Genomic DNA, 24557 nt, shown 5'->3' on the forward strand with positions numbered 1-24557 from the left:
CGTTTCTGCCTCCTTGGACACGTCCTTCCCAAACTGTGGGCCCTCCCAAGAAGGGAGTCCCCAGCTTGCAGACTCCTCCCCCCTTTCCATTTTTAGACAATGACATCATCCCGAGAGAAGATGCACCAGGATTCCCCCATCATAGTGTCTGCCGCAATACTCAGGACGGGGGGGAGGAGTCCTAGATGCATCCCTCTCGCCCCCAAAAGCTCAGCCCCGTTCCTAAGGATTTGGGGGGAGAGAGAAGTCTGAGTTAGCCACCCTCGCAAAGGAGGAAGAGGAACGGGAAATCAAGTTTAGCTCTAGAGGAAAGCCAGCAACAACCGGGCAGCGGGCGATTCCACCTTTATGCATGCTCAAGCATCAAAGGGAAAATATTTTCAGGCGGGGGGGGGTGTCGTGGTTAGAGGAGGATGCATTTTCCTTTCTCCACCCAGGGGTTGTTCTTCATCAGCTCTGGGTTCAGGAACGGGTCGTTCGGGATGCCGTCTTCTATCCACTTAAGGAATCTGGAAGGGAAGAAGGAAAACCAAAACGGGTTTTGTTTACCGGCTTTACGAATCTTTTACAAAATTGTACCAAGACACAAAATTGTATCAAGACCCTGGAGGTCCCTTCCTTCTATGATTCTACAACGAGTGTGTGTGGGGGGAATCTAAACAAAGAGAGACAGAAGGACATCAGTAACCCCGCTTTCACAGAGAAATGGTTCCCATTTATGGAATCCGTTGCTGTAACCTTTAACTTTTTTTTACCATCTCACCCCTTGCAATGTCTGGTCGTGACTCTGTATGTGATCTTCGAGATCTTCATTACATAACAACTCTATTTAGAATTACTGGCCTCTACCTCAAAAAATCACTTCAGTACCGCCTATTATACTGTTAGCATTGTTTGACCGCATTGTTATGTATTATGTACTTTATTGACTTTTAAACTATTTTGATGTTACAGTTCTATTATATTCAGTGTTAAACTATTAATAAAAAGTTTTTTAAAGAAGGATATCAGTTTTCTAATTCTCTCGCCCACCTTGAGTTTTCGTGAAAAAGGTCGGCTGTAAATAAAGCGCCGTGGTTGGCTGAACCGATTCAAGGGGATCCAAATTATAGGGCGCCCCGGGGGCAAGACAGTCTGTCTGTCTTAGGACACCTCGCAGGTATAACTAATAAGACAGCCTACATAGACCCTGGACCCAACCCATTACAACTGGTCTAGATACACAAACTCACATGTGCCAGGGCTGCACCAAGACACAAGGAGCGTCGTCACCTCTGCAAACTAGCTAACTTTCCTCTTGTAGATGGGAAAGGGCAGGAGGTATGCAGAGAACTGAACTCCTTGGAATTCTGACCAAGCCTCTAGTTTGTGAAGATTTTTAGCAGGTCTTGCCTACTCCATGGCAAAGCGATCTTTGTACCCACGAGCAGTGTTCCCTCTAAGCTGAGTTAGTGTGAGCTAGCTCACAGTTTTTTAGCCTCCAGCTCACACATTTTTGTCTTCGCTCAGGAAGGAGGGCTCCAGAGCAAACTAATTTATCCAGTAGCCAAATAGATCGCTCACAACTTTAATGCCAGCAGCTCACAAAGTAGAATTTTTGCTCACAAGACTCCACAGCCTAGAGGGAACATTGAGAGTTAATGAAAGTAGGACTTCTCCAAGAGAAGGAGAAGAAGAGATTGGATTTATACCCTGCCCTTCACTCAGAGCGGCTTACAACCTCCTTTCCCTTCCCGTCCCCACAACAGACCCCCTGTGAGGTAGGTGGGACTTCCCTTGAGAGAACAGCTCTGAGAGAACTTGTGACTCATCCAAGGTCACCCCGCTGGCTGCACGTGGAGGGGTGGGGAATCAAACCCGGTTCTCCCAGATTAGAGTCCGCGCACTTAACCACTACACCAAACTGGGAAAGGACATGGGGAGATGCAAAGAACTGAACTCTTTGGAACTCTGACCAAGCCTCTCTCTAGCCTGTGCAGATTTTTAACAGGTCTTGCCTACTCCACAGCAAAGCTATCTTTGCACCCATGAGGGCTAGAAACTTGCTGAGAGTTTACGGTTAGTGAAAGCAGATGTGCTCTCCAAGAGCTAAAATCGTGCACCCAATACTACCGTGTCCCACGCTATCCCTCCCATGATTTTGTGGAATATAACAAGCCCCATTAATAGGAGAGGGGGGAGTAGAAGAAAGAGGGAGGTGCTGAAGGGGGCTTGTACAGGGACTCACTCGGGGATGGTTTTGGAAGACATTTCCCGCTTGTAAGCCAGCTGGTACTTAAGGCTTTCGATTTCCTTCTTCCACTGGGGGGCTTCCCATTCATCCATGGGGGCCTGTCTTGGTGGCTCCGCTCGCCAAGCACAGAGGGGCTGCGATGGTCAACCTGGATCTGAGGACAAATCAGAACTACGATTAAGAGCCACAACCTCGAACTTGTATCTTGTACATTTTTTTATCCTGGCTAAAAAGTTGGCAAATCCTCCGCGGCGAGGTAGGAGGTGTTAAAATCCTGATGGAATGGTGGTGTAGCCAGGAATTGGGGCTAACAGAGGGATGCCAGGGGCTGCAGTGGCTCAAGTGGTTAAGACGCTGAACTGCAGGCCGGAAGGTCGGTAGTTCAGCAGTTTGGGACCCAAGTGCTGCGTGACGGAGTGAGCGCCCATCTCTGGTTCCAGCTACTGCCAACCTAGCAGTTCAAAAGCAAGAAATTGCAAGTAGATAAATAGGTACCGCTTCGGTGGGAAGGTCACAGCATTCTGTGCGCCTTGGCGTCTAGTCACGCCGGCCACATGACCACAGAAACGTCTTCGGACAGCGCTGGCTCTTCGGCTTGGAAATGGAGATGAGCACCGCATCCCTAGAGTCGGATTCGACTGGCTTTCGGGCAAGGGAAACCTTTACCTAGAGGGATGCCAGCTTCCAGGTGGGACCTGGGGATCCCCCGGAATTACAGTTCATCTCCAGACTACAGAGACCAGTTCCCTTGGAGAAAATGGCTGCTTTGGAGGGTGGAGTCTATGGCATTGTACCCCACTGAGGTTCCTATCCTCCCTGGGCTCCATCCCCAAATCTCCCTGATTTGCCTCCTTCCTCTAGACCAGAGGAGTCAAACATAAGGCTCGGAGGCCGCAACCAGCCTGACTAGGTCTCTTACCCGGCCCGCGAGCAACTGGTATGTATGGAAATATAGGGTACTCCCCCTTTTATGGTATCCCTTGGGGGGAAAACCTAGTCTTGCATACGATTCGATACATCTACAGGAGGTTCTGTGGGTTCTCCAGTAAATCAATTGGTGTGACTGCTAGGAATCGATTGCTTTTGTTTGCATTTTGAGTAAAAGGTAATGTTGTTAATTGGGTTTTCCTGTGTCCTTTATAAAGTCTGTATCTCTGGTATCGGGTGTTACGCTTTATGGCACACATGGTCCGGCCCAACAAAGGGACATTTATGTCAGATCCGGCCCTCATAACAAAGGAGTTTGACATCTTGCTCGAGACTCTTATCCCACTGGGAAATGGGATATCAGTCTAACACCTCCAGTCCACTCAGGGCCCCCTACTAGGATGCCCGTCTCAGTAGGTGCACAGCCACTCTTCTCATGATACACCAGCCCTGATGGCGTCAACTGACAGGTTCTTGTGCATACAGGTTGCCAGTTCTGGGTCGAGAAATACTTGAGATATTGTGGGGGTGGAGCCTGGAGAGGGCGAGGGGAGGGGCCTCAGCAGGGTCCATATGGTTGATCCAGCAGGGCTCTTCTGATGGTCTTATCAGGGGAAGGCCTCGGCCTTCATGCCCTGTTGCTGGCCCTCCAGGGGAACTGGTTGGCCACTGTGTGAGACAGGAGGCTGGACTAGATGGAGCCTCACTGGTCTGATCCAGCAGGAGACACCCTGTAAACTTGTTGTCCGAATTTAGAATTTATTAGCCCTTGTGCTGTTAAAACTTGTTAGCCTATGTGCTTTACGGATGTTGGATAAGATTGATATCACAGCTAACAATAAGACAACCAGAGAACTGAATTTGGTTGAAAAAGAGTTGTCTCGAAACGAACAACCACTCGAGATGTTCGTATCGCTCACCTTCCGTATTTGACGTCCTGTGTTCTGAAAACATAGAAATTATAAACATCATCAAGCGTCAATTCTGTACTAGTTATTATTGTCTATTCATTGTGATTTGTGGCCACTGTGTGAGACAGGAGGCTGGACTAGATGGAGCCTCACTGGTCTGATCCAGCAGGGCTCTTCTGAGGGTCTTCTCCATGCCCTGTTGGCCCTCCAGAGGAACTAGTTAGCCACTGTGTGAGACAGGAGGCTGGACTACATGGATCCTCACTGGTCTGATCCAGCAGGGCTCTTCTGATGTTCTTATAATGCCACAGAGTCCACCCTCCAGAGAAGCCATTTTTCTCTAGACGAACCGACCTTGGTCGTCGGGAGATCGAGTGTAACGTCGGGCGATCTCCAGGCACCACCTGGAGGTCGGTAACCCTGAGCTGAGGACACTCTTCTGAACTCTGAAGTTGGCACAATCTGGGTCAGCCAGGATCTTCCATCCCCTGATTTGCATAGTTTCTCTGGAGGCATTAGCATTTGACTATCAAATCCCTTTAAACGCTGCCGAACGGGACGTGCAGCAGGGAGAGTCAAGTGGCCGCTTTTGGCTTGATGGAAATGAAAGATTAAATCTCGATGCAAATCGCTGTCTGTGAGGAGTAGGGGGGGGGGGCTCTGACGAATCCAGAATCAAAGGTGGTTTCGGCAACCTCAGAGTCCGGTTTTGGGAAGCGCCTTGCCGCTGCTTTTTGTCTGGGTTCGGGGCAACACTATTCAGAGGGTATCGGGCAGCCATCTGGGATGGCAAAATTCCTCTTGTCTCTGCAAAGCCAAACGGTTCAAACAGCCAGTTCTCACCGAGCAGGTCACTCTGCATTTGGGCTGCAACGGCTCAGACGGCAGGAGGGTTTCGGCGCGACGAAGCATTCTGCTATAAACAGAATTCGCTTCACGAAATTTCGCGCAGGAACACTAGACCACCTGGTTCCTACAGGTATCTTCAGTGACCATTAGTCCTGGGAATCTACAGCAGGACTGTCAATAACAGACTGCAAGGAAGGTACCTGTGCTTTCTCTGTTGTGGTCCCCACCTTGTGGAACAGCCTACCCGAGGAGGTCAGGATGGCTCACATAAGAAGAGCCCTGCTGGATTAGACCAGTGAGGGTCCATCTAAGCCACCATTCTGTCCCACACAGTGGCCAACTAGTTCCTCTGGAGGGCCAACAACAGGGCACAGAGGCTGAGGCCTTCCCCTGATGTTGCTTCCTGGCTCTGGAAGTCAGAGGTTGACTGCCTTTGAATGTGGAGGTTCCCCTCAGTCGGCCAGTAGCCACTGGTAGATTTATTCTCCATGAATTTATCTAATCCCCTACTACCCTGGTGGCCATGACCACATCCTGTGGCACTGAGTTCCACATGTTAATCACTCTTCAAGTGAAGTCTTCCATCTTCTCTTGTCCTCAATCAGTTCAGTTCAGTTTATTGTTACAGTCCCTTAGACCAGTCATACAAAAAAAGAAGTGCACCTTGACAACATTCCAAAATTTAAAATACATCAATGAGACATTTAAAGCAGATTCAAATGTAATCTAATGTCTTAACTACAGTTAACTACCTAACGACCATACAATTTCCGTAACCCGAGTATCGCCAAACAGAAACTGGCTACTCGGTAGGTGATCTTGGGATTTCTATCAGATAGAAGAAACTCGAGTCTAGTTTTTTCATAAAGTCCTGGAATTTTTTCAGTCATAAGAACATAAGAGAAGCCAATGTTGGATCAGGCCAAAGGCCCATCCAGTCCAACACTCTGTATCACACAGTGGCCAGAAATACCAGTGCCATCAGGAGGTCCACCAGTGGGGCCAGGACATTAGAAGTCCTCCCACTGTTGACCCCCCCCCAAGCACCAAGAAGACAGAGCATCACTTGCCCCAGAGTCCCTATTTAGACCTTGTGGCTAATAGCCACTGATGGACCTCTGCTCCATATGCTTATCTAATTCCCTTTTGAAGCCGTCCATGCTTGTAGCCGCCACCACTTCCTGTGGCAGTGAATTCCAAGTGTTAATCACTCTTTGGGTGAAGAAGGACTTCCTTTTATCCGTTCTAACCCGACCGCTCAGCAATTTCATGGAGTGCCCACGAGTTCTTGTATTGTGAGAAAGGGAGAAAAGTACCTCTTTCTCTACCTGCTCTTTCCCATGCATAATCTTATAAACCTCGATCATGTCACCCCTCAGTCGTCGTTTCTCCAAGCTAAAGAGCCCTAAGCGCCTTAACCTTTCCTCATAGGGAAAGTGTTCCAACCCTTTTATCATTCGAGTTGCCCTTTTCTGCACTTTTTCCAAAGCTATAATATCCTTTTTAAGGTGTGGTGACCAGAACTGCACACAGTATTCCAAATGAGGTCGCAATGGAGTCAATGGAGTGATTATCTTATTAAACGCCACCTTATAATATGGGCATATAAGAAACATGTGCTCTGTAGTCTCAACCTCCTTTAATGGGCAGGTACAAATCCTATCTGTGAAAGGAATATTGTCCTCAATTTATTGCCCAGCAACTTTGGCGAGTACCCCTGAGGTTCTGGCAAGACGGGAGAGGGAGAAAATATCTAACATGTCTCCCCTGCCCAAATTCCACAGCCTCCCCCCGTAGGGAAGATGCTCTAGCCCCTTGACCATGTTGGCTCTCCTTTTCTGCATCTTTTCCTGAGCTCCAATATCTTGCTTGAGACCCACATGGTCCACAATATTCCAAACCCAGTTTCCTCTTCTCCTGCCTACCTGGAAGACTTCGTTTGGTTCTGTCGACTACTGTCAACTGTCAAGGTACAATTTGAGGATAGATACCTGGGCAGTTTGTCCAGCTCCATACAACACTTCTCGTAGTCTTTTAAAGAACAGAATCTTACCTGAGCAATCTAGATCTTGCCCCGGGGGAAAGGATTCTGGCCCCTCTGCCCTGCAGCGAAGGGATTTGTCCTTGGCACAGAGGGTGGATCATGGCATTCAAAGAAGACGCAATCACGGACATTATTTGACTGCAGTTTGCATTTTGCTAATACTACCCAGTTTAGGGCAGAGAGATGGGTGTTGCTTGGATAAGGTTTACCTCTACTTCCCCTATGCTTGTCTTGTTTTCACTTCTTGATTTTTTTAAGGAAAGGCTGAGACAGTTGGTTGTTTAATATTAATAATAAATAATAATATTTAATAGTCCTCCCATTCATGGAGGAATTGTATAGTTCTCGATGCTTGAAAAAGCAAAGAACATTTTACAGGATTTGTCACACCCTGAACACTCCCTGTTTGAACTGCTGCCTTCGGGTAGAAGATATAGGACAATTAAAACAAGGACAAACAGATTAAAAAACAGTTTTTATTCGAGAGCTATTATTGCTTTAAATGCTGTATGAATTGGAATTTGGGTGACATTGGTGGTTTAAGTTACAATGTGAACCTTAAGGGAGTTATGGGATGGTTGTGAATGGTTGTGTGAGTGTATATGAGTATAGTTGTAGATCACCGAATGATTGCATCTTAATTTCGTTGTACTATGTACAATGACAATAAAGTATATTATTATTATTATTATTATTATTATTATTATTATTATTATTATTAGTCCTTAACTGAAATGATAGTCACTCCTGATATATTATGCCAGTTTTAAGAAATTCCCCAGGAAGATCAGAACAATTCTATACTTCTCTTTCAGACCACCCCAACGCGTAACATTAACAAAACTTCATACAAAGGCATGTGCAATACGAAAGCCGATGGTTACGTTTTTAACATGACTAATCTCCTCTCCCGTGAAATGTGTGCGCGAATTTTGGAATGTTGGATTATAACAGCACATATAAGTCCTCTTTGTTGGTCTCGGTATGGTACGTGGCCGTTTGGTTTCTATTAATATTTTTTGTTGGCCTTGTATTGAGATACACTGAAACTGATATTTAAAACACCCCCAAAAAGCTTTAAGTTAAAAAGAAACATCAGCAGGTGCATTAGCAGGTCTCATCTTTGTCGTCGGCTGAATTATTACTGGGATGTTTCTGTTATGGCTACATATGACCCTATCCACGTCTTTGTCCCTTACATTCGGCAGCCTTTTCAAACCTAGCTCCACCTTGCAACCTGGACACCATTTTTGATTTTTTTAAAAAGGTGTCCATTCTTACGGCTTTTCCTGTTTCTCTCCCAGATCTTGGTCAAATGTTGGTGGAAAACATGAAGCCAATTATCTGGGCAAGGGGGTTCTCGCTTGAGGTCTTCAGCCGGAGGTTAGACAGCCATCTATCAGGGATGCTTGAGCTTTGAATCTCCTGATTTGAGTAGGGGGGGTTGGATCCAATAGCCTCGAAGGATGCTTCCAACTCCAGAACTCTCCAGAGGCAAGTCAGGAGAGATCTAGCACACACGGCAGCCATTGCATCCAATACAATTTCCTCGGAAGATAACTTTCCCACGCACTCTGTACCTGATTGATAGCACCGTTCAGATCGGCTAGTAACCCCCTAGGGATTTTTGCCTCGCAATGCATACCTTGGCAGGCTGGAACAGATCGGCGAGAGCTTTTAATTCTGTAAGCACCTCTGCCTCTTGCTCCTGGCACATGGACTCGTTTGTGTGGCTTGACAGATGAAAAGACCATCCTACCTTGAGGCACGTCCCGGGAAGTATGTCTCCCTTGGCTTTAACCATTAAGCCAGCCTATGTCCCAGGAACTCTGTGTTCGCTCAACCCTTTTCTTCAAGACCCCTTCTTATCTGACGGGTCCTTTCTTATCTCGAATCAGTACCTCTGCTAACTTCCCCGCAGTCAGTGAACACAAGGTGCATGCACCAAGGCAACTTGCAGAACAGAGGTCTGATCTGATGACTAACTTAGGCAGCTGCCCAGGGTCACCTACAGCCCAAATGCACTCGCACCAAAAGGACAAAGCAACTGAGGTGGGGGGGGGAGCCCTCTGATATTGGTATACTTCCAACATTAATCCACAAAGGCACTGAGGGCTTACACCCGATTAACATTGACGCAAGTGGGATCAGAAATGGGGCCTGCCGCATCAGAGATAACCGTGAATCGACTGAGCGTTCATTTCCAACTGTGGGCTTGTGACCCGATTCCAAGCACCTGATTGGACTCGGTTTTGTCGACCCCATTGGCCAAGATCTAAAGAGATTTCTAGCGGTCGCCTTTGGCGGTGTCGAAATCTCCTCCATAAAAAGGTGGCACACCGTGGAGAGCTTATGTCGACAAAACCAAACATGATCTTGGAGCGGAGAATTAAGAACTTTGACTACCGTCCCCCAGAGTTACTTCTCTCCACCCCTGTCCCAAGAGGTGAACGCACTCTGTAGAGAGTCACCATTGACAATCACGTAAGCAAGCACGTTCCAGCTATCAGTGATAGGTATGGAAACATCGTCAACTCAAAGACAAGGGGATCTCTACCCTTGGCATGGACACACCTCTATGTCTTGTGCACAACCCACAATGCTAAACAGGAAGCGTTGATTCAAAATGGCATTTCATCCTAAACTGAAATTTCTCGACGAACACCTGCAGCAATCTGGCTATCTATTTTGGGGGAATGAGCGACATTCCCCATTTCTGGCTCGCACAAATGCAAAGATAAATCTGGAAACGTGACCGAGCGGAGTTTCCACGTGGGAGCGCAGAGCACACAACCTTCCTCACTGAATTTAATACATTTAATAAATAATAATAATTCTGCCTTTCCCGCTCTCAAAGCATCTAGATCACAGATTGTGGGTTTTTATACGAGCCAATGTGTGCTTTTTTCTTTACACATTCAAGGGCAAAAGTGTCAGAAGAAGAATAAGGCAGAGTCGATAAACCATCTGACCTGGATAGACCAGGCTAGTCCAATCTCGTCAGATCTTGGAAACTAAGCAAGGTTGTGCTTGGCTAGTATTTGGATGGGAGACCACTGAGGAATACCAGGGTCCATGACACAGTGACAGGCAATGCCAAATCACCTACTCTTGTCTTGAAAACCCAACAGGGTTGCCATAAGAAGAGAAGAAGAGAAGAGATTGGATTTATACCCTGCCTTTCACTACCCGGTGGAGTCTCAGAGCGGCTTACAATGTCCTTCCCCTTCCCCCTGTGAGGTAGGTGGGGCTGAGAGAGCTCTCCCAAGAACTGCCCTTGAGAGAACAGCTCTGAAAGAACTTATGATTGACCCAAAGTCACACCAAGGGCTTGACTACTGTAAGGCTCTTTACATGGAGCTGCCCTTGGAGACACCCTGTAACTTTTTAAAAAATGACACCTCCACTGCTGTAGCCATGTGTTACACCTATCTTAAGATCCTGGTACTGGCTGCCTATTTGTTCTGAGTTCTGAGTTCAGTTCAAGGTCCTACCCTATCAAGCCCTTCCCAACCCACATTCCATGTACTTGAAGGACCTTCTCTTCCACAGAAGAGGAGGAGGAGGAGTCTTCAGGACTACCTGAAGGAGTCTCAGAGCAGTTTACAATCTCCTTTCCCTTCCCACAACAGACAGCCTGTGAGAGCTCTCTCGAGGACTGCCCTTGAGAGAACAGCTCTGAAAGAACTTGTGACTGACCCAAGGTCACACCAGCAGCTGCATGTGGAGGAGTGGGGAATGGAACCTGGTTCTCCCAGATTAGAGTCCACGCTCCTAAACACTACACCAAACTGACTTGACAAGCAACAACAACAAAGATAATCCACGTTCATCAGCTGCACCCGAGTCCATGAAAATTATATGCAAATTCATAATATGCAGTTTCAGAGATGAAAACTGGGCGCCTATTAATAGCACTCGAAAGGAATTAACTTCCAGACCAAATGGTTTTGGCTTCTGGTTTACATGCATTATAGGGTATGATATTAATTTTGATAGTTCTGGGCAGACGCGAGTCTCTTGAGGACTGAATACTTGAAGAGCTGGATATGCAAATGGAAGCAAAAAGAATGCAGATAATTAGCTGATTAAACTCACCCCAGTCGTTCCGGGTGGGGGGACGACAGATGTCTGTCTTACATTGAAATCAACAAGACTTCAATCAGGTTGAGTTTGATCATGCCACACAAATTGTTAACAGTCAGTATTGTTTACATGCAAATGTTACACCGAATACCTACGCTACTTTAATCTACACTACGCTGCGGGACTCTGATACAAGAAATGTCGGACTACGAGCCGGGAGACCCCCGATATAACCCATGGAGTTTGCTGAGTGACCTTGGCCACACGCTCCCAACCTAACCTACCGCCCAGAGCTGTCGTTACAACAAAATGGAGGAAGGGAAAAGATGTACGTCACCCCGAGCAACTTGGAGGAAAGGCTGGTTTTAAAAGGTGTCAAATAAAAGATATGCTATATACCATTAAAAGTAGATTGACAGATGCCAATCACAATTGCCCTGAGCTGAAGGGCCCAGGCGAGGCCGATTTCATCAGATCTTGGAAGGTACACAAAGTCAGCCCCAGTTAGAACTTGGATGGGAGACCAGCAGGGAATATCAGGGTCGTGTTACAGAGGCAGGCAATGGCCAACTGCTGCTGAACGTCTCTTTCCTTGAAAACCCTACGGGGTCACCATAAGTCAGCTACGACGTGGCAACATTTTCCACCACCACGACAATGGATTCCAGTAGATGTTTGTTTTGTACTCATAGCTGTATCTTAGTTGTTTGTTGCCCTAGAAGCCAGCTCCACAAAATGAGACAGACAAAAATCCCGTTCTTTTTTCTGACATACTTGTTTCCTCTAGTTGTTCTGTCCTAAGAACATAAGAGTCCTGCTGGATCAGACCAATAGTCCCTCCAGTCCAGCATTCTGTCTCACACCGTGGCCAGCCAGTTCCTCTGGAGGGCCAACAACAGGGCAGAGAGGCCGAGGCCTTCCCCTGAGAAGAACCTAAGAGGTGCCCTGCTGGATCAGACCAGGGGTCCGTCCAGTTCAGCATCCTCTTCTCACACAGTGGTCAACCAGTTCCTTTGGAGGGCCAACAACAGGGCAGAGAGGCCGAGGCCTTCCCCTGAGAAGAACCTAAGAGGAGCCCTGCTGGATCAGACCAGGGGTCCGTCCAGCATCCTCTTCTCACACAGTGGTCAACCAGTTCCTTTGGAGGGCCAACAACAGGGCAGAGAGGCCGAGGCCTTCCCCTGATGTTGCCTCCTGGCTCTGGGATTCAGTGGGTGACTGCCTCTGAATGTGGAGGTTCCCCTCAGTCCCCATGGCTAGTAGCCATTGATAGAACTCTCCTCCATGAATCTATCTAATCCCCTTTTCAAGCTGTTTATTCCTATGGCCATCACGACATCCTCTGGCAGCGAATTCCACATCATAAACACTCTCTGTGTAAAGAGGTATTTCCTTTTGTCCATCCTGAACCTCCTGCCCATCAGCTTCATTGGATGCCCCCGAGTTCTAGTCTTTCGGGAGAGGGAGAGAAAGTTCTCTTTCCCCACTCTCTCCACCCCATGCTTAATTTTATAAACCTCTATCATGTGTTACCCCCTCAGTCGTCTCTTTTCTAAACTGAACAGTCCCAGACTCCTCAGCTTTTCCTCACAGGGAAGGTGCTGCAACCCTCTCATCATCTTGGTTGCTTTCCAGAGCCAGTTTGGTGTCGTGGTTAAGTGCGCGGACTCTAATCTGGGAGAACCGGGTTTGATTCCCCACTCCTCCACTTGCACCTGCTGATGTGACCTTGGGTCAGTCACAAGCTCTGGCACAGCTGTCCTCGAAAAAGAGCAGTTTGTGTCAGAGCTCTCTCAGCCCCACCCACCTCTGTTGTGGGGAGGGGAAGGGAGAGGTGTTTGTAAGCCGCTCTGAGACTCCAAGTGAAGGGCGGGGTATAAATCCAATCTCTTCTCTTCTTCTTCTCCTCCCATCTACCCCCTTTCTAACTGAAACACACCCTGGGCCTCTCTCAGCCTCTCTTGGCTTGTTTCACCTTCCAAAAACTTGAAGCGCTTGGATACCCTTCTGTCCAATTGGTCAACATCTTCCTTGAACTTTTGAAATCCCAAAGGAAGGACAGGGCTTTGCTCCAGTGCTGATTAGAGGTATCTCCACCACAATAACCTGGACAGCAAGTGTCGCGGGGCACCGGGGACCTCAAGCATGGCCGTGTGCAGCGTAGAGTATAGCTCAGTGGTGGCGAACCTATGGCACGGGTGCCAGGGGTGGCATTCAGAGCCCTCTCTGTGGGCACGCGTGCCATCGCCCCAGCCAGGCCCAGACCATCATTAAAGTGACAAATTCTCTGCCAAATAATGTTAAGTAAATGAAAGCATTTGGGATTGCTTCCCTTACTTTGTTTGGATCACCTTAAGTTAATGTATGAGTTGGTTTTTTCTAAAGTGTTTAGGTTAAATTAAGTATTCAGGTTAAATTGCCGTGTTGGCACTTTGCGATAAATAAGTGGGTTTTGGGTCGCAGTTTGGGCACTCGGTCTCTAAAAGGTTCGCCATCGCTGGTATAGCTCATCCGACATCCCTCTGGGTCAAAAGATGGCTGAAACAAACAGCCTTTCGGGTCCCAAATGAACTCATGTCAGACGGTGGGTTTAAAGTTTCCTTCCCAACCTCACAAAGAACCATTTCCACACTGGCTTGTCCACCAAGGAAACCTTGAGCAAGGCAGACTGTTCTGGGAATGGGCTGTGTGGACTTCCCTTTGGGACTATGGGGCAAAATTCTAGGCCCAGGAAGGCTCCCTCTAAGCAGTGGAGTCTGGTGAGCAAAAATTCTACTTTGTGAGCTCCTGGCATGAAAGTGGTGAGCCAGCGATTTGGCTGCTGCATCAATCAGTTTGCTCTGGAGCCCTCCTTCCTGGGCTACGACTAAAAGGTGTGAGCCGGAGGCTACAAAACGGTGAGCTGGCTCACGCTAACTCAGCTTAGAGGGAACACAGGCCTGGACTGACCGATGGTACCAATGCACCAACCGAAGAACCCTCCAAAGAAACTTCAGAGGAAAAGCCAATCTCCCCCGAATGTTCCAAAGGTCGTCGTCCTTTGTAAAAAGAACCTGAAGCTGCCACATAAAAGAGTCAGACTGCTGGTCCATCCAGCCCGCCACGATCGCTGGCAAGTAAAGCTGCCAACCTCCAGGCGGGGCCTGGAGATCTCCCGGAATCACAACTGATCTTCATACAGAGATCAGGTCCCCTGGAGAACACGGCTACTTTGGAGGGTAGACTGTGTGCCATTGGGCCCAGCTGAGGTCTCCCGCCACCCCAAACCTGCCTTTTCCCAAGCTCCCCCCTCCCCCCCAAATTTCCAGGTATTTCCCAACCCAGAGCTGGTAACCTTACTGTCAGGGGTGTCTATCAGCCCTACTGTCCCACTGGTTCGTTTTTTCACCCGGAGGTGCCAAGAACCAAACTTGGCAACTTCTGAAAGTTCTTCCACTGAGCTAGGGGAACCCACAGGCAGGGTTCCCTCTAAGCTGAGTGAGTGTGAGCTAGCTCACAGTTTTTTAGCCTTTGGCTCACACGTTTTTGTCCACTCAGGGAGGATGGCTCCAGAGCAAACTAATTTCCGCAGGAGCCAAATCGCTCGCTCACAACTTTAATGCCAGTCGCTCACAAAGTTGAATTTTTGCTCACAGGACTCCACAGCTTAGAGCAGTGATGGCGGACCTTTTAGAGACCGAGTGCCCAAACGGCGACCCAAAACCCACTTATTGATCGCAAAGTGCCAACACGGCAATTTAACCTGAATACTGAGGTTTTACTTTAGAAAAAACGACTCGTACATTGACTTAAAGTGATCCAAACAAAGTAAGGAAAGCAGTCCCAAATGCTTTCATTTACTTAAAATGATTTGGCAGAGAATTCGACACTTTAATGATGGTCTGGGCCTGGCTGGGGCGATGGCATGCGTGCCCACAGAGAGGGCTCTGAGTGCCACCTCTGGCACCCGTGCCATAGGTTCGCCACCACTGGCAGGGTGCGGGGGGGGGGGGGGGGAGCGCCCTGCTTTGCTGGACAGTCATCCTGCCTGTCCAGAATAAACACATAAGCTTTGTTCTGTTTGAGAGATGTTCTTCTCCATTACTTATGCAATGAAATAGGGGAAACTATTGAACTCCATGTGAATTGGGCAGCTTTTCCCACTGAAGTGCAATTTTTCATACATCATCAACTTATAGACTCTTGGTTAGAAGAAGACGTCTGTCGAAACGGCATCGCATTCCGGAGACCACCGTCCCGTCATTGTCATCTTCTATCTTTTTGTATTTGAACTTACAATTTGAATGTATTGCTACTACTTGTGTACATTTCATATTTACAACTTTACGGTTTCCGTTAAAGGAATATTGAGCGCACCGTGTACAGTTCTCGTGGTTCTATCTTTGCAGTCATCCCAAGCAGCCACTGCCAATTTGGAATTTAGAGCAAATTTCCCAACACACAACTCCACGAAGAAGAAGGAGGAGGAGGAGGAGGAGACTGGATTTATACACTGCCCTTCCCTACCCAAAGGAGTCTCAGAGTGGCTTACTGTCTGTCTCCTTTCCCTTCTCCTCCCCACAAACAGACACCCTGGGAGGTAGCTGGGGCTGAGAGAGCTCTTTTGAGGACTGCTCCTGAGAGAACAGCTCTGAGAGAACTTGTGACTGACCCAAGGTCACACCAGCAGCTGTATGTGGAGGTGTGGGGAATCAAACCCAGTCATCCCAGATGAGAGTCCACACTTCTAACCACTACACCAAACTGTTCTCTCTCTTGAGTGCTGCAAGGTAGAAAGGCGTCTAATAAACGTTATCAATTAGATTTAGAATAGATAGATGATGTTTCTTCAAGCAGGAAGGTGGGAGCCGGGTGTCTCTCATACGGCCAACAATGCCTCCCCCCCAAAAAAGAAAAACCTCAAACCCCGACATACCTTTTAAATGAGTAAAAAAAAATATCAATCTATTACATTGGTGAATTTAATACCCCTTCACAGAGCAGATTTCCACATTCACTCGCTCTCAGAAGAGTTTTTTAAAAAACAGCAAGCTCGAATCACCTTTCCAGAAAAGATATGCTTCAGCGCTAACCAACTACGCGAGACACATTCATCTCTCTCTCTCTCTCTCTCTCTCTCTCTCTCTCTCTCTCTCTCTCTCTCTCTCTCGCTCATATACAGCTGCAAGATTTGTCTGGGTGGGCTGAATCACAACCTCTCTTAGGGCAGACGTCTGCTTCCACCGGTGCCTTTGGAAGGTTACAAGCAAAGGATAAAAGTGACATCCACTTCTTGTTTGTCCCCCTTCCCCCACTGGCATTTTGGTATTCAAAAAGGTACACCCCTTCTGTACATGGAGGTTCCATTTTGACACCCCACTTCAGTAGCATTTCCCGCGCCGCCCACCTCGGCGGCGTAACACATCTGCCCTCCCTCGGGCCCCAGATGTGGCTTAAAAAACGGAATAGAACCAAATCTGAAAGCTTACCTGGGAAGAAGAGGTATTTATTGACTTAAGATCACCTGCGACACAGGGTTTGGGGCTGGTTTGTCCTCCACCGTGTGTGCTGTTTTCCCTGGAAGGCGGCCTTCGCTGCAAGATAATAGTAATAAAGCTCTCCAACGGATCGGCAGCAGTGCTTTCCCAGAACACCGAGCTGGAGCGCTCGTGGCTGTTAACAATCTGAAATCCCGAATGTAATCTATTAATGCACGGCCTGTCCAGCTGTGGCGACAAGGCGGACAGGGATAATGAGAAATCCGTTCGTCCCCCCTTCCCCTCCTCCCGTCTTTCCCGGATGCTGCGTTCTCTTTTTAACGGTTTGGACTTGAGATAAGCTGCAGGAGAGTGAAGCCAGAGAACACCCTTTGGTCTCCGCCACCACTGGCTACGATAAAGCAGGTGCTGCAGCAACGGATTCAGAGACCGAGGTTATTAGACACAGTATGAGAATCCTGGGATGAGTATTGTTGATGTTTGGGTGCCGTGGATACCTTTTTCCTCCCGCCCTCCTAAGAATCGCACCTTAATTGTATCCCTGGGGCTAGGGGGGAGAAACCCCCAAGGGGTACCCTGCGAGCAATAACAATGGTAATAAGCACTCGGATGTTTCTTAATGGGGTGCAGAAAGTTGACAATAAGACGTTCCTCTCCCTCTCCCAAAAGACCAGGACTTGACGGCTTCCAATGATCGTAGAGTTGGAAGGCACCCCCCAGGGTCATCTAGTCCAACCCCATGCACAATGCAGGAAATTCACAGATGTCTTATTTCAGAGCCAGTTTTGTGCAGTGGTTAAGTGTGCAGACTCTGATCTGGGAGAACCGGGTTTGATTCCCCACTCCTCCACTTGCAGCTGCTGGATGACCTTGGGCAAGCCATAGGTCTGGCGCAGCTGCTCTTGAAAAAGAGCAGTTTCTGTCAGCTCTCTCAGCCCCACAGGGTGTCTGTCATGGGGAGGAGAAGGGAAAGGAGTTTGTAAGCCGCTCTGAGACTCCTTTGGGTAGTGAAGGGCGGGGTATAAATCCAATCTCTTCCCCCTCCTCCTCTTCTTCTTCTATTTATTTATTTATCTATTTTCCCGATTTATACCCCCAACCTCCCCGCCAAGGCAGCCTCAGGGCGGCTTACATAAGGTAAATACATAAATAACCATCAAGTTACCATAAAACATCTAAAAACAGTTCATTACAAACAATACAATATGAAAGTGCTAGCAGCATTCTTGTGACATCATAAAGATGGATGGTGGTACCACATGAGTGCAAACCATAAATTGTCTAAATGTTCAGCTTGCTGATCTTCTCAGATATATCGGCGGGCACAGGCTATAAGTAGCAAACCAAGGGCCACACCCCAAGTGACCCCTGCTCCATGCCCAGAAGATGGCAAAAAAAAAAAAAACCCTCTCCAGGATCCCTGGCCAAAACTGGCCTGGTGAAAAACTGCTTCCTGACCCCAGAGTGGCGATCGGCATTTCCCTGGGCGTGTAAGAAGGGGCCACGAGAACTAAGCACTGAGGCAACCCTTCCTGCCCTCCCTTCTCATGATCTGACTACATTCACAGAATCCGCATCGCTGTCTAGCCTCTGTTTGAACACCTCCAAAGAAGGAACACTCATGGGCAGTAGGTTCAGGGCGGACAGAAGGAAATACTTCTTTACACAGAGTGGTTAAAATGTGGAATTCACTGCCAGAGGATGTTGTGATGGCCACCGGAATAAACAGCTTGAAAAGGGGATTCGCTAGATTCATGGAGGGTAAGCAGGGCTCTTTGTGTAGCAGGAGCTCCTTTGCATATTAGGCCACACACCCCTAATGTAGCCAATCCTCCAAAAGCTTACAGAGCCCTTCTTACTGGGGCTACTGTAAGCTCTTGGAGGATTGGCTACATTAGGGGTGTGTGGCCTAATATGCAAAGGAGCTCCTGTTACAAAAAGAGCCCTGAGGGTCCCTGGGTAAGTCTATCAGTGGCTGCTAGCCATGGTGGCTGAGAGGAACCTCCACATTCAGAGGCAGTCAGTCTCTGAATCCCAGGGCCAGGTGGCAACATCAGGGGAAGGCCTCGGCCTCTCTGTCCTGTTGTTGGCCCTCCAGAAGAACTGGTTGGCAACTGTGTGAGACAGGATGCTAGACTAGATGGACCCTCACTGGTCTGACTCAGCAGGGCTCTTCTTATCTTCTTAACATAAGAACATAAGAGAAGCCAGTGTTGGATCAGACCAATGGCCCATCCTGTCCAACACTCTGTCACACAGTGGCCAAAAACACCAGGTGCCCTCAAGAGGTCCAGCAGTGGGGCCAGGACACCAGAAGCCCTCCTACTGTTGCCCCCATACCAAGCACCAAGAATACAGAGCATCACTTGCCCCGGACCAAGAGTTCCTATCTATACCTTGTAGCTAATAGCCACTGATGGACCTCTGCTTTATATGTTTATCCAATTCCCTCTTGAAGCTGTCCATGTTTGTAGCCACCACCACCTCCTGTGGCAGTGAATTCCATGTGTTGATCACTCTTTGGGTGAAGGTATGAAGGCCTCAGCCTCTATGCTGTGTTGTTGGTGGTCCAGAGGAACTGGTTGGCCATTGTGTGAGACAGGATACTAGACTAGATGGACCCTCACGGGTCTAATCCAGTAGAGCTCTTCTGATGTTCTCAGGGGAAGGCCTCGGCCTCTCTGCCCTGTTGTTGGCCCTCCAGAGGAACTAGTTGGCCACTGTATGAAACAGGATGCTGGACTAGATGGACTATTGGTCTCATCTAGCAGGGCACTTCTGATGTTCTTATTCAGGTCCAATAATGACTCCTTAAACACAATAACCATAAGCTGTAGATAGTGTTGCCGGTTCACCCCTGGCCACCAGGGGGCAGCTCTAGGTTGGGGAACACCCGGAAATGTGGGGGTGGAGCCTGGGGAAGACAGTGCCACAGAGTCCACCCTCCAAAGCATCCATTTTCTCCAGGGGAACTGATCTCTGTAGTCTGGAGTTGAGCCATGATCCCGGGGGATCCCCAGGCACACCTGTAGCCTCAGTGGGGCATTTTGGGGGGCCCACCCCCTTAATTAAAAGCCCCGCCCCACAAACAGCCATGCCAGAAACCTTATTGGGGGGCATTTTTAAATTTGTGCATGTGAGTGTGTAGGAACCTTATTTTTGAGGAGAGAACCCCACAGACGCAGCGTGGCTCGCCCTCCGGCTTCCCTCTCCCTCCCACTGTGGAATTTGCAGGGGGTGGTATCATGGGAGCTGGGCAAAGACAGCTCAAGAGGGGGAATCTAAATGCCTTCCGAGTTGCCTTCCACAGGGCAAGAAAGCGTAGAAGGGCACTCAGGAGTGGCGCCTTCAGTACGTCTCCCCAGCAACCCCCCTTTCTGCTAGCCCAGTCCTGCTGTAGACCACAGAGGTCACGGTGAGTCTTTCAAAAGCATTCCGGTCAGCAGGGCTATTTTTGGGCAGGAACGCAAAGGAACGGAGTTCCGGCTGGCTCCCAAGTTGGCCACGCCCAGCAGGAACTCATTAGCATAATAGGCCACACCCAACACCAGAAACTCATTAGGACTGGCTACATTAGGGGTGTGTGGCCTAACATGCAAAGGAGTTCCTGCTACAAGAAAAGGCCCTGGGTTTTGACAACAAACAAGGTAAACAGAATAAGAAGCAAAAGGGGTGTGTGGCTGGATGAGCACACTTCTGGTAACACGGGGGCGTGGTCTAATATGCCAATGAGCTGTGCTGTCAGGGGTGTGGCCTAATATGCTAATGAGTTTTTGCTGTTGGGTGTGGCCGATTATGCTAATGAGTTCCTGCTGGGCTTTTTCTACAAAAAGGGCCCTGCCTGTCAGCCAAATTGATTTGCATGTTTCCCAAAGGCTCATGGGGATGCTTTTGAAAGGCTATCACCATGACCTAGGTGGTCTACAGCCAACGCTCCCTCTAAGCCGTGAAGTCTCGTGGGCAAAAATTCTAACTTTGTGAACTCCTGGCATTAAAGTTGTGAGCGAGAGATTTGGCTAACTGCAGAAATTAGTTTGCTCTGGAGCCCTCCTGCCCGAGCGAAGAGGAAAATGTGTGAGCCGGAGGCTAAGAAACTGAGCTGGCTCACACTAACTCAGCTTAGGGGGAACACTGACTACAGCAGGGCTGGGCTAGCAGAAAGGGGAGTTGCTGGAGAAGTACTGAAGCCTGAGTGACCCATCTAAGCTTTCTTGCCCAGTGGAAGGGAACTCAAAAGGCATTTAAATGCCCTCTGAGCTGTTTTTTTCCTGGGAACTGACACGGGCTCGGAGCCTCCCCTTTTAAAGACAGGCAGTCTGATTATTTCAATTAACTGTTACTTAAGTGGCCCCTTAAAAATTTAAATCCCCCCCCAAACAAAAACAAACCTGGTTAAAGGCCTGTCCTCAGGTTCCACCTGGAGGCTGGCATCCCTAGCTAGAAGCTTACCATCAAGGTCAATATTGCCTACTCAGACTGGCAGTGGCTCTCCAGGGTCTCAGGCAGGGAAAGGTCTTTCCCGTCACCTCCTGCTCGGTCCTTTTTAGTGGAGATGCCGGGGACTGAACCTGGGACCTTCTGCCTGCCAAGCAGAGGCTCTGCCGCTGAGCCACAGCCCCTCTTAACAGTCTCAGGCGGAGGTCTTTCGCATTACCTGCTGCCTAGTCCTTTTCAACTGGAGATGCCGGGGCTTGAACCTGGGACCTTCTGCCTGCCAAGCAGAGGCTCTGCCGCTGAGCCACAGCCCCTCTTAACAGTCTCAGGCGGAGGTCTTTCGCATTACCTGCTGCCTAGTCCTTTTCAACTGGAGATGCCGGGGCTTGAACCTGGGACCTTCTGCCTGCCAAGCAGAGGCTCTGCCACTGAGCCACAGCCCCTCTTAACAGCTCAGCCCCTCTTAACAGTCTCAGGCGGAGGTCTTTCCCATCACCTCCTGCCTGGTCCTTTTTAACTGGAGATGCCGGGGATTGAACCTGGGACCTTCTGCATGCCAAGCAGAGGCTCTGCCACTGAGCCACCAGCCCCTTCCCTTTGAGACCCACCCTTTTAGATCTGAGAAGGATTCATGGGTGGACCCAACAGCTCAAGGATGGCCCAAGAGCCTAGCCTCAGGATGGCTCGGTTCGCTGTCACTACGGGAAGGTCCTTCTCACTTATGGCCCCTGCCCTGTGGAACACACTCTCGGATGACACCCGGGCCCTGCCGGACTTGTTTCGTTTCTTTCAGGTTCCACAGCCATCAACTGAGTACACGCTTATTGGAAAGGTTATACTTTATTGAAGAGCTATAGATGCATTAACAAAGGCACTGTTAAGAATGGCGTCGCCCCTTCAAGCATAATGGGATATAGGGTATTCGTATGCACCACCACCCCCTTCCTTAGGCCAATTAGCCACATTCCCGTATGCGGGAGAAGGAGCCCCAGGCCGTTAGAGCCGAAGCTGAGAACCGAAAGTGCTCCCACGGTTCCCTAGAATCCCAGACACTACACACCACCTGCAAGGCCATAGATAAGCAAGCATTACAGAAGCTAAAAAGGAATGCAGCAGTCCTGGCAAGCTAGCACCCCACCCCCAACCCTTATGGCAGCATAGCTGACAGTTTCCTCAGGGCACACAAAGCTGAATTATTTAGTTTGGCCTTTGGAGGGTAACCACGTGCCAATGCTCCCTCTAAGCTGTGGAGTCTTGTGAGCAAAAATTCTACTTTGTGAGCTCTTGGCATGAAAGTTGTGAGTGAGCGATTTGGCTGCTGCATAAATCAGTTTGCTCTGGAGCCCTCTTTCTTGAGCAAAGTCAAAAATCGGTGAGCCGGAGGCTAGAATACTGTGAGCTGGCTCACGCTAATTCAGCTTAGAGGGAATACTGGTTTGGGCTGCTAGTGTTATGGCGATAGCTACGTATTTTAACATTTTAATGTTAATGCTTTTGTTTTATGTTCTTTTTTTACCTGATTGGTTTTGATGTTTTAAGTTGCCACGAGACCCTTCAGGAAGCCAAGCTGTGCACTCATGGGGACGAAATCCCCACACGTAAACACACACATCCTCTGTGCCCCTTGGCCAGATGTTGCTCCCAGCACCAATCCGCTGCTGCCTCACTAAACCTCGATTCCAGGGCCGCTTCCCCTCCCCCAGCAGTCGATCTCTCGCATTCAGCCGGGGTCCACACCATTTGGCCGGTGCATTAAAGAGGTCAGCGCAAGCGAAGCCCAAGAAACCAGATTAGCGAGCCATTTTGACATGAAACGTAAATCCCCAAGTGCGGCGCTTCCAAACAATTATCAGAAAGGATTGCTGTGTTAGGGGGGGTGTTAGTAGCAAAGTGGTGTGGGATGTGGGTTAGGGGACGCTCGGAGGGCTGTCAGTGGGGCAGCGAAGAGGCATGAGGCGTCCCTGCTGTAGGACAGAGAAAGCTCGCCCGCAAAGCAGAGGAAAAGGTCGTTCCTTTTGGGCTCACAGAACAGGACTTTCAGAGAGAGAATCTAAAAAATGGCCGCTCGTCCTCTACGAATTCATCGGGTGCAACCTGGTACCCACTCGTCACGAGTATCTGATATTTCAAACAGGGCTGGCCTTGCAATAGGACTTGTGGAAGTGACAGAATCATTATTATTAAAAATGTGACGCAAATTTAGACTCATAAATACGCAACCGTTTCAGAGGGTAGCCACTTTGGTCTGCCGTAGAAGAGCGGGACAGTGCGGTGCAATGCTTAAGAACTGGATGGGCCATTGGCCTGATCCAACATGGCTTCTCTTAGGATCTTAAGAGAAGCCCTGTTGGATCAGGCCAACTGTCAACTTCGCCCCTTTCTTGGGCTTGGTTGCCATAGGGATGTGTGGGGTGAGAAGAATGTATACTTTCGTTTCTATCAGCTTTGCTGTTATCTTCCTCGGCTCAGACATGTAACTTTGAGTCTCAGTCAAGACCGGTATCCGCTTTCCCCTAGGAACTATAGGCCGTTATTTAGGCGAGCCTTTAGCTTAGGTGTGATTGGCCCCGGGCCATTAGGGTCCTGCTTGATTTAGGTATGACTGCTTGCTTTGCGCGCTTTCCCCCAGGTTAAGAGCCTGGATCCTATCAATGTCTCAATAAACTTTTTATTCCTTTGAATGACTGTTGTTGGGAACTGATTTCTCCAGTGGTCTGACGCCAATGTCCCATCCAGGCCAGCACTCTGTGTCACACAGTGGCCAAAACCCAGGGGCCATCAAGAGGTCCACCAGCAGGGCCAGAACTCCAGAAGCCCTCCCACTCTTGCCCCCCCCAAGCACATGCGCACGCAGACACACACATATATTTGTACACACCATTGAAAACAGGATAAAATTATACTAAAATCATCATGTCTCAGGGCGTCTGCTTTCAGCCCCCCACCCCGGCTTCATTTAAGACACTTGGACTACCTGTCGAGTTTCATATTCCACATCATCTGAACCTTTAAGCTTCACAGATTAAGGAATTATGAACTAAGTGCTCTTATATGAGTGAGCGCGCTTGTGTGCGGGCACATGCTCATCTGTCCATTTACCAGTCAGCAGCAAGCTCGGTCCTTGGGCACTCAGCATAGGTTGTTATTAAAAATGATTTGCAGGGGATTTCTGTTTGGCAGACATCTCTAAAATAGAATACTAGAGAATAATTTAAGGGAAAAATTGAAATTTAAGGTTACCTGATTACGTGAGAAAGATACAGATAAGTAAGAATTAAATGTTTAATGATATTACAAAGTTAAGAGTGAAACTAAGAAAATAAGAAGTAGATAACGGGATAGGAGCATTGCGGGAAGCCAAGTAGGGGGGTGGGGAGGGAGATATTATAAAAACGGGATATGGGAAGAATAAGAATATGAGTGTTGTAACGAAAATGATGAAAATGTTATCATATCCTATTAATAAACCGTTTTAATTAAAAAAGAAAGAAAAAGCCCAGCAGGAACTCATTAGCATAATAGGCCACACCCCTGATAGTACAGCACATTAGCATATTAGGCCACACCCCCATGTTACCAGAAGCGTGGTCATCCAG

At 48.5% G+C, this 24557-nt stretch overlaps 1 protein-coding gene across 1 annotated transcript; it reads right to left on the minus strand.

Moving 5' to 3' along the window:
- Nucleotides 1-383: 383 nt before the first annotated feature.
- Nucleotides 384-16763, minus strand: GNG13 (guanine nucleotide binding protein (G protein), gamma 13). The gene is made up of 3 exons (XM_015424076.1): nt 16519-16763; nt 2228-2387; nt 384-509 (listed from the first exon to the last, which is right to left on the minus strand). The coding sequence occupies exons 2-3, from the start codon at nt 2323-2325 to the stop codon at nt 404-406; spliced, it is 204 nt and encodes a 67-aa protein (XP_015279562.1). The 5' UTR covers nt 2326-2387; nt 16519-16763; the 3' UTR covers nt 384-403.
- Between the last annotated feature and the right edge of the window lie 7794 nt (nt 16764-24557).

This window comes from Gekko japonicus, unplaced genomic scaffold, assembly GCF_001447785.1.
Source record: "Gekko japonicus isolate JY-2015 unplaced genomic scaffold, Gekko_japonicus_V1.1 scaffold2442, whole genome shotgun sequence".
Classification (NCBI taxonomy): Eukaryota; Metazoa; Chordata; class Lepidosauria; order Squamata; family Gekkonidae; genus Gekko; species Gekko japonicus.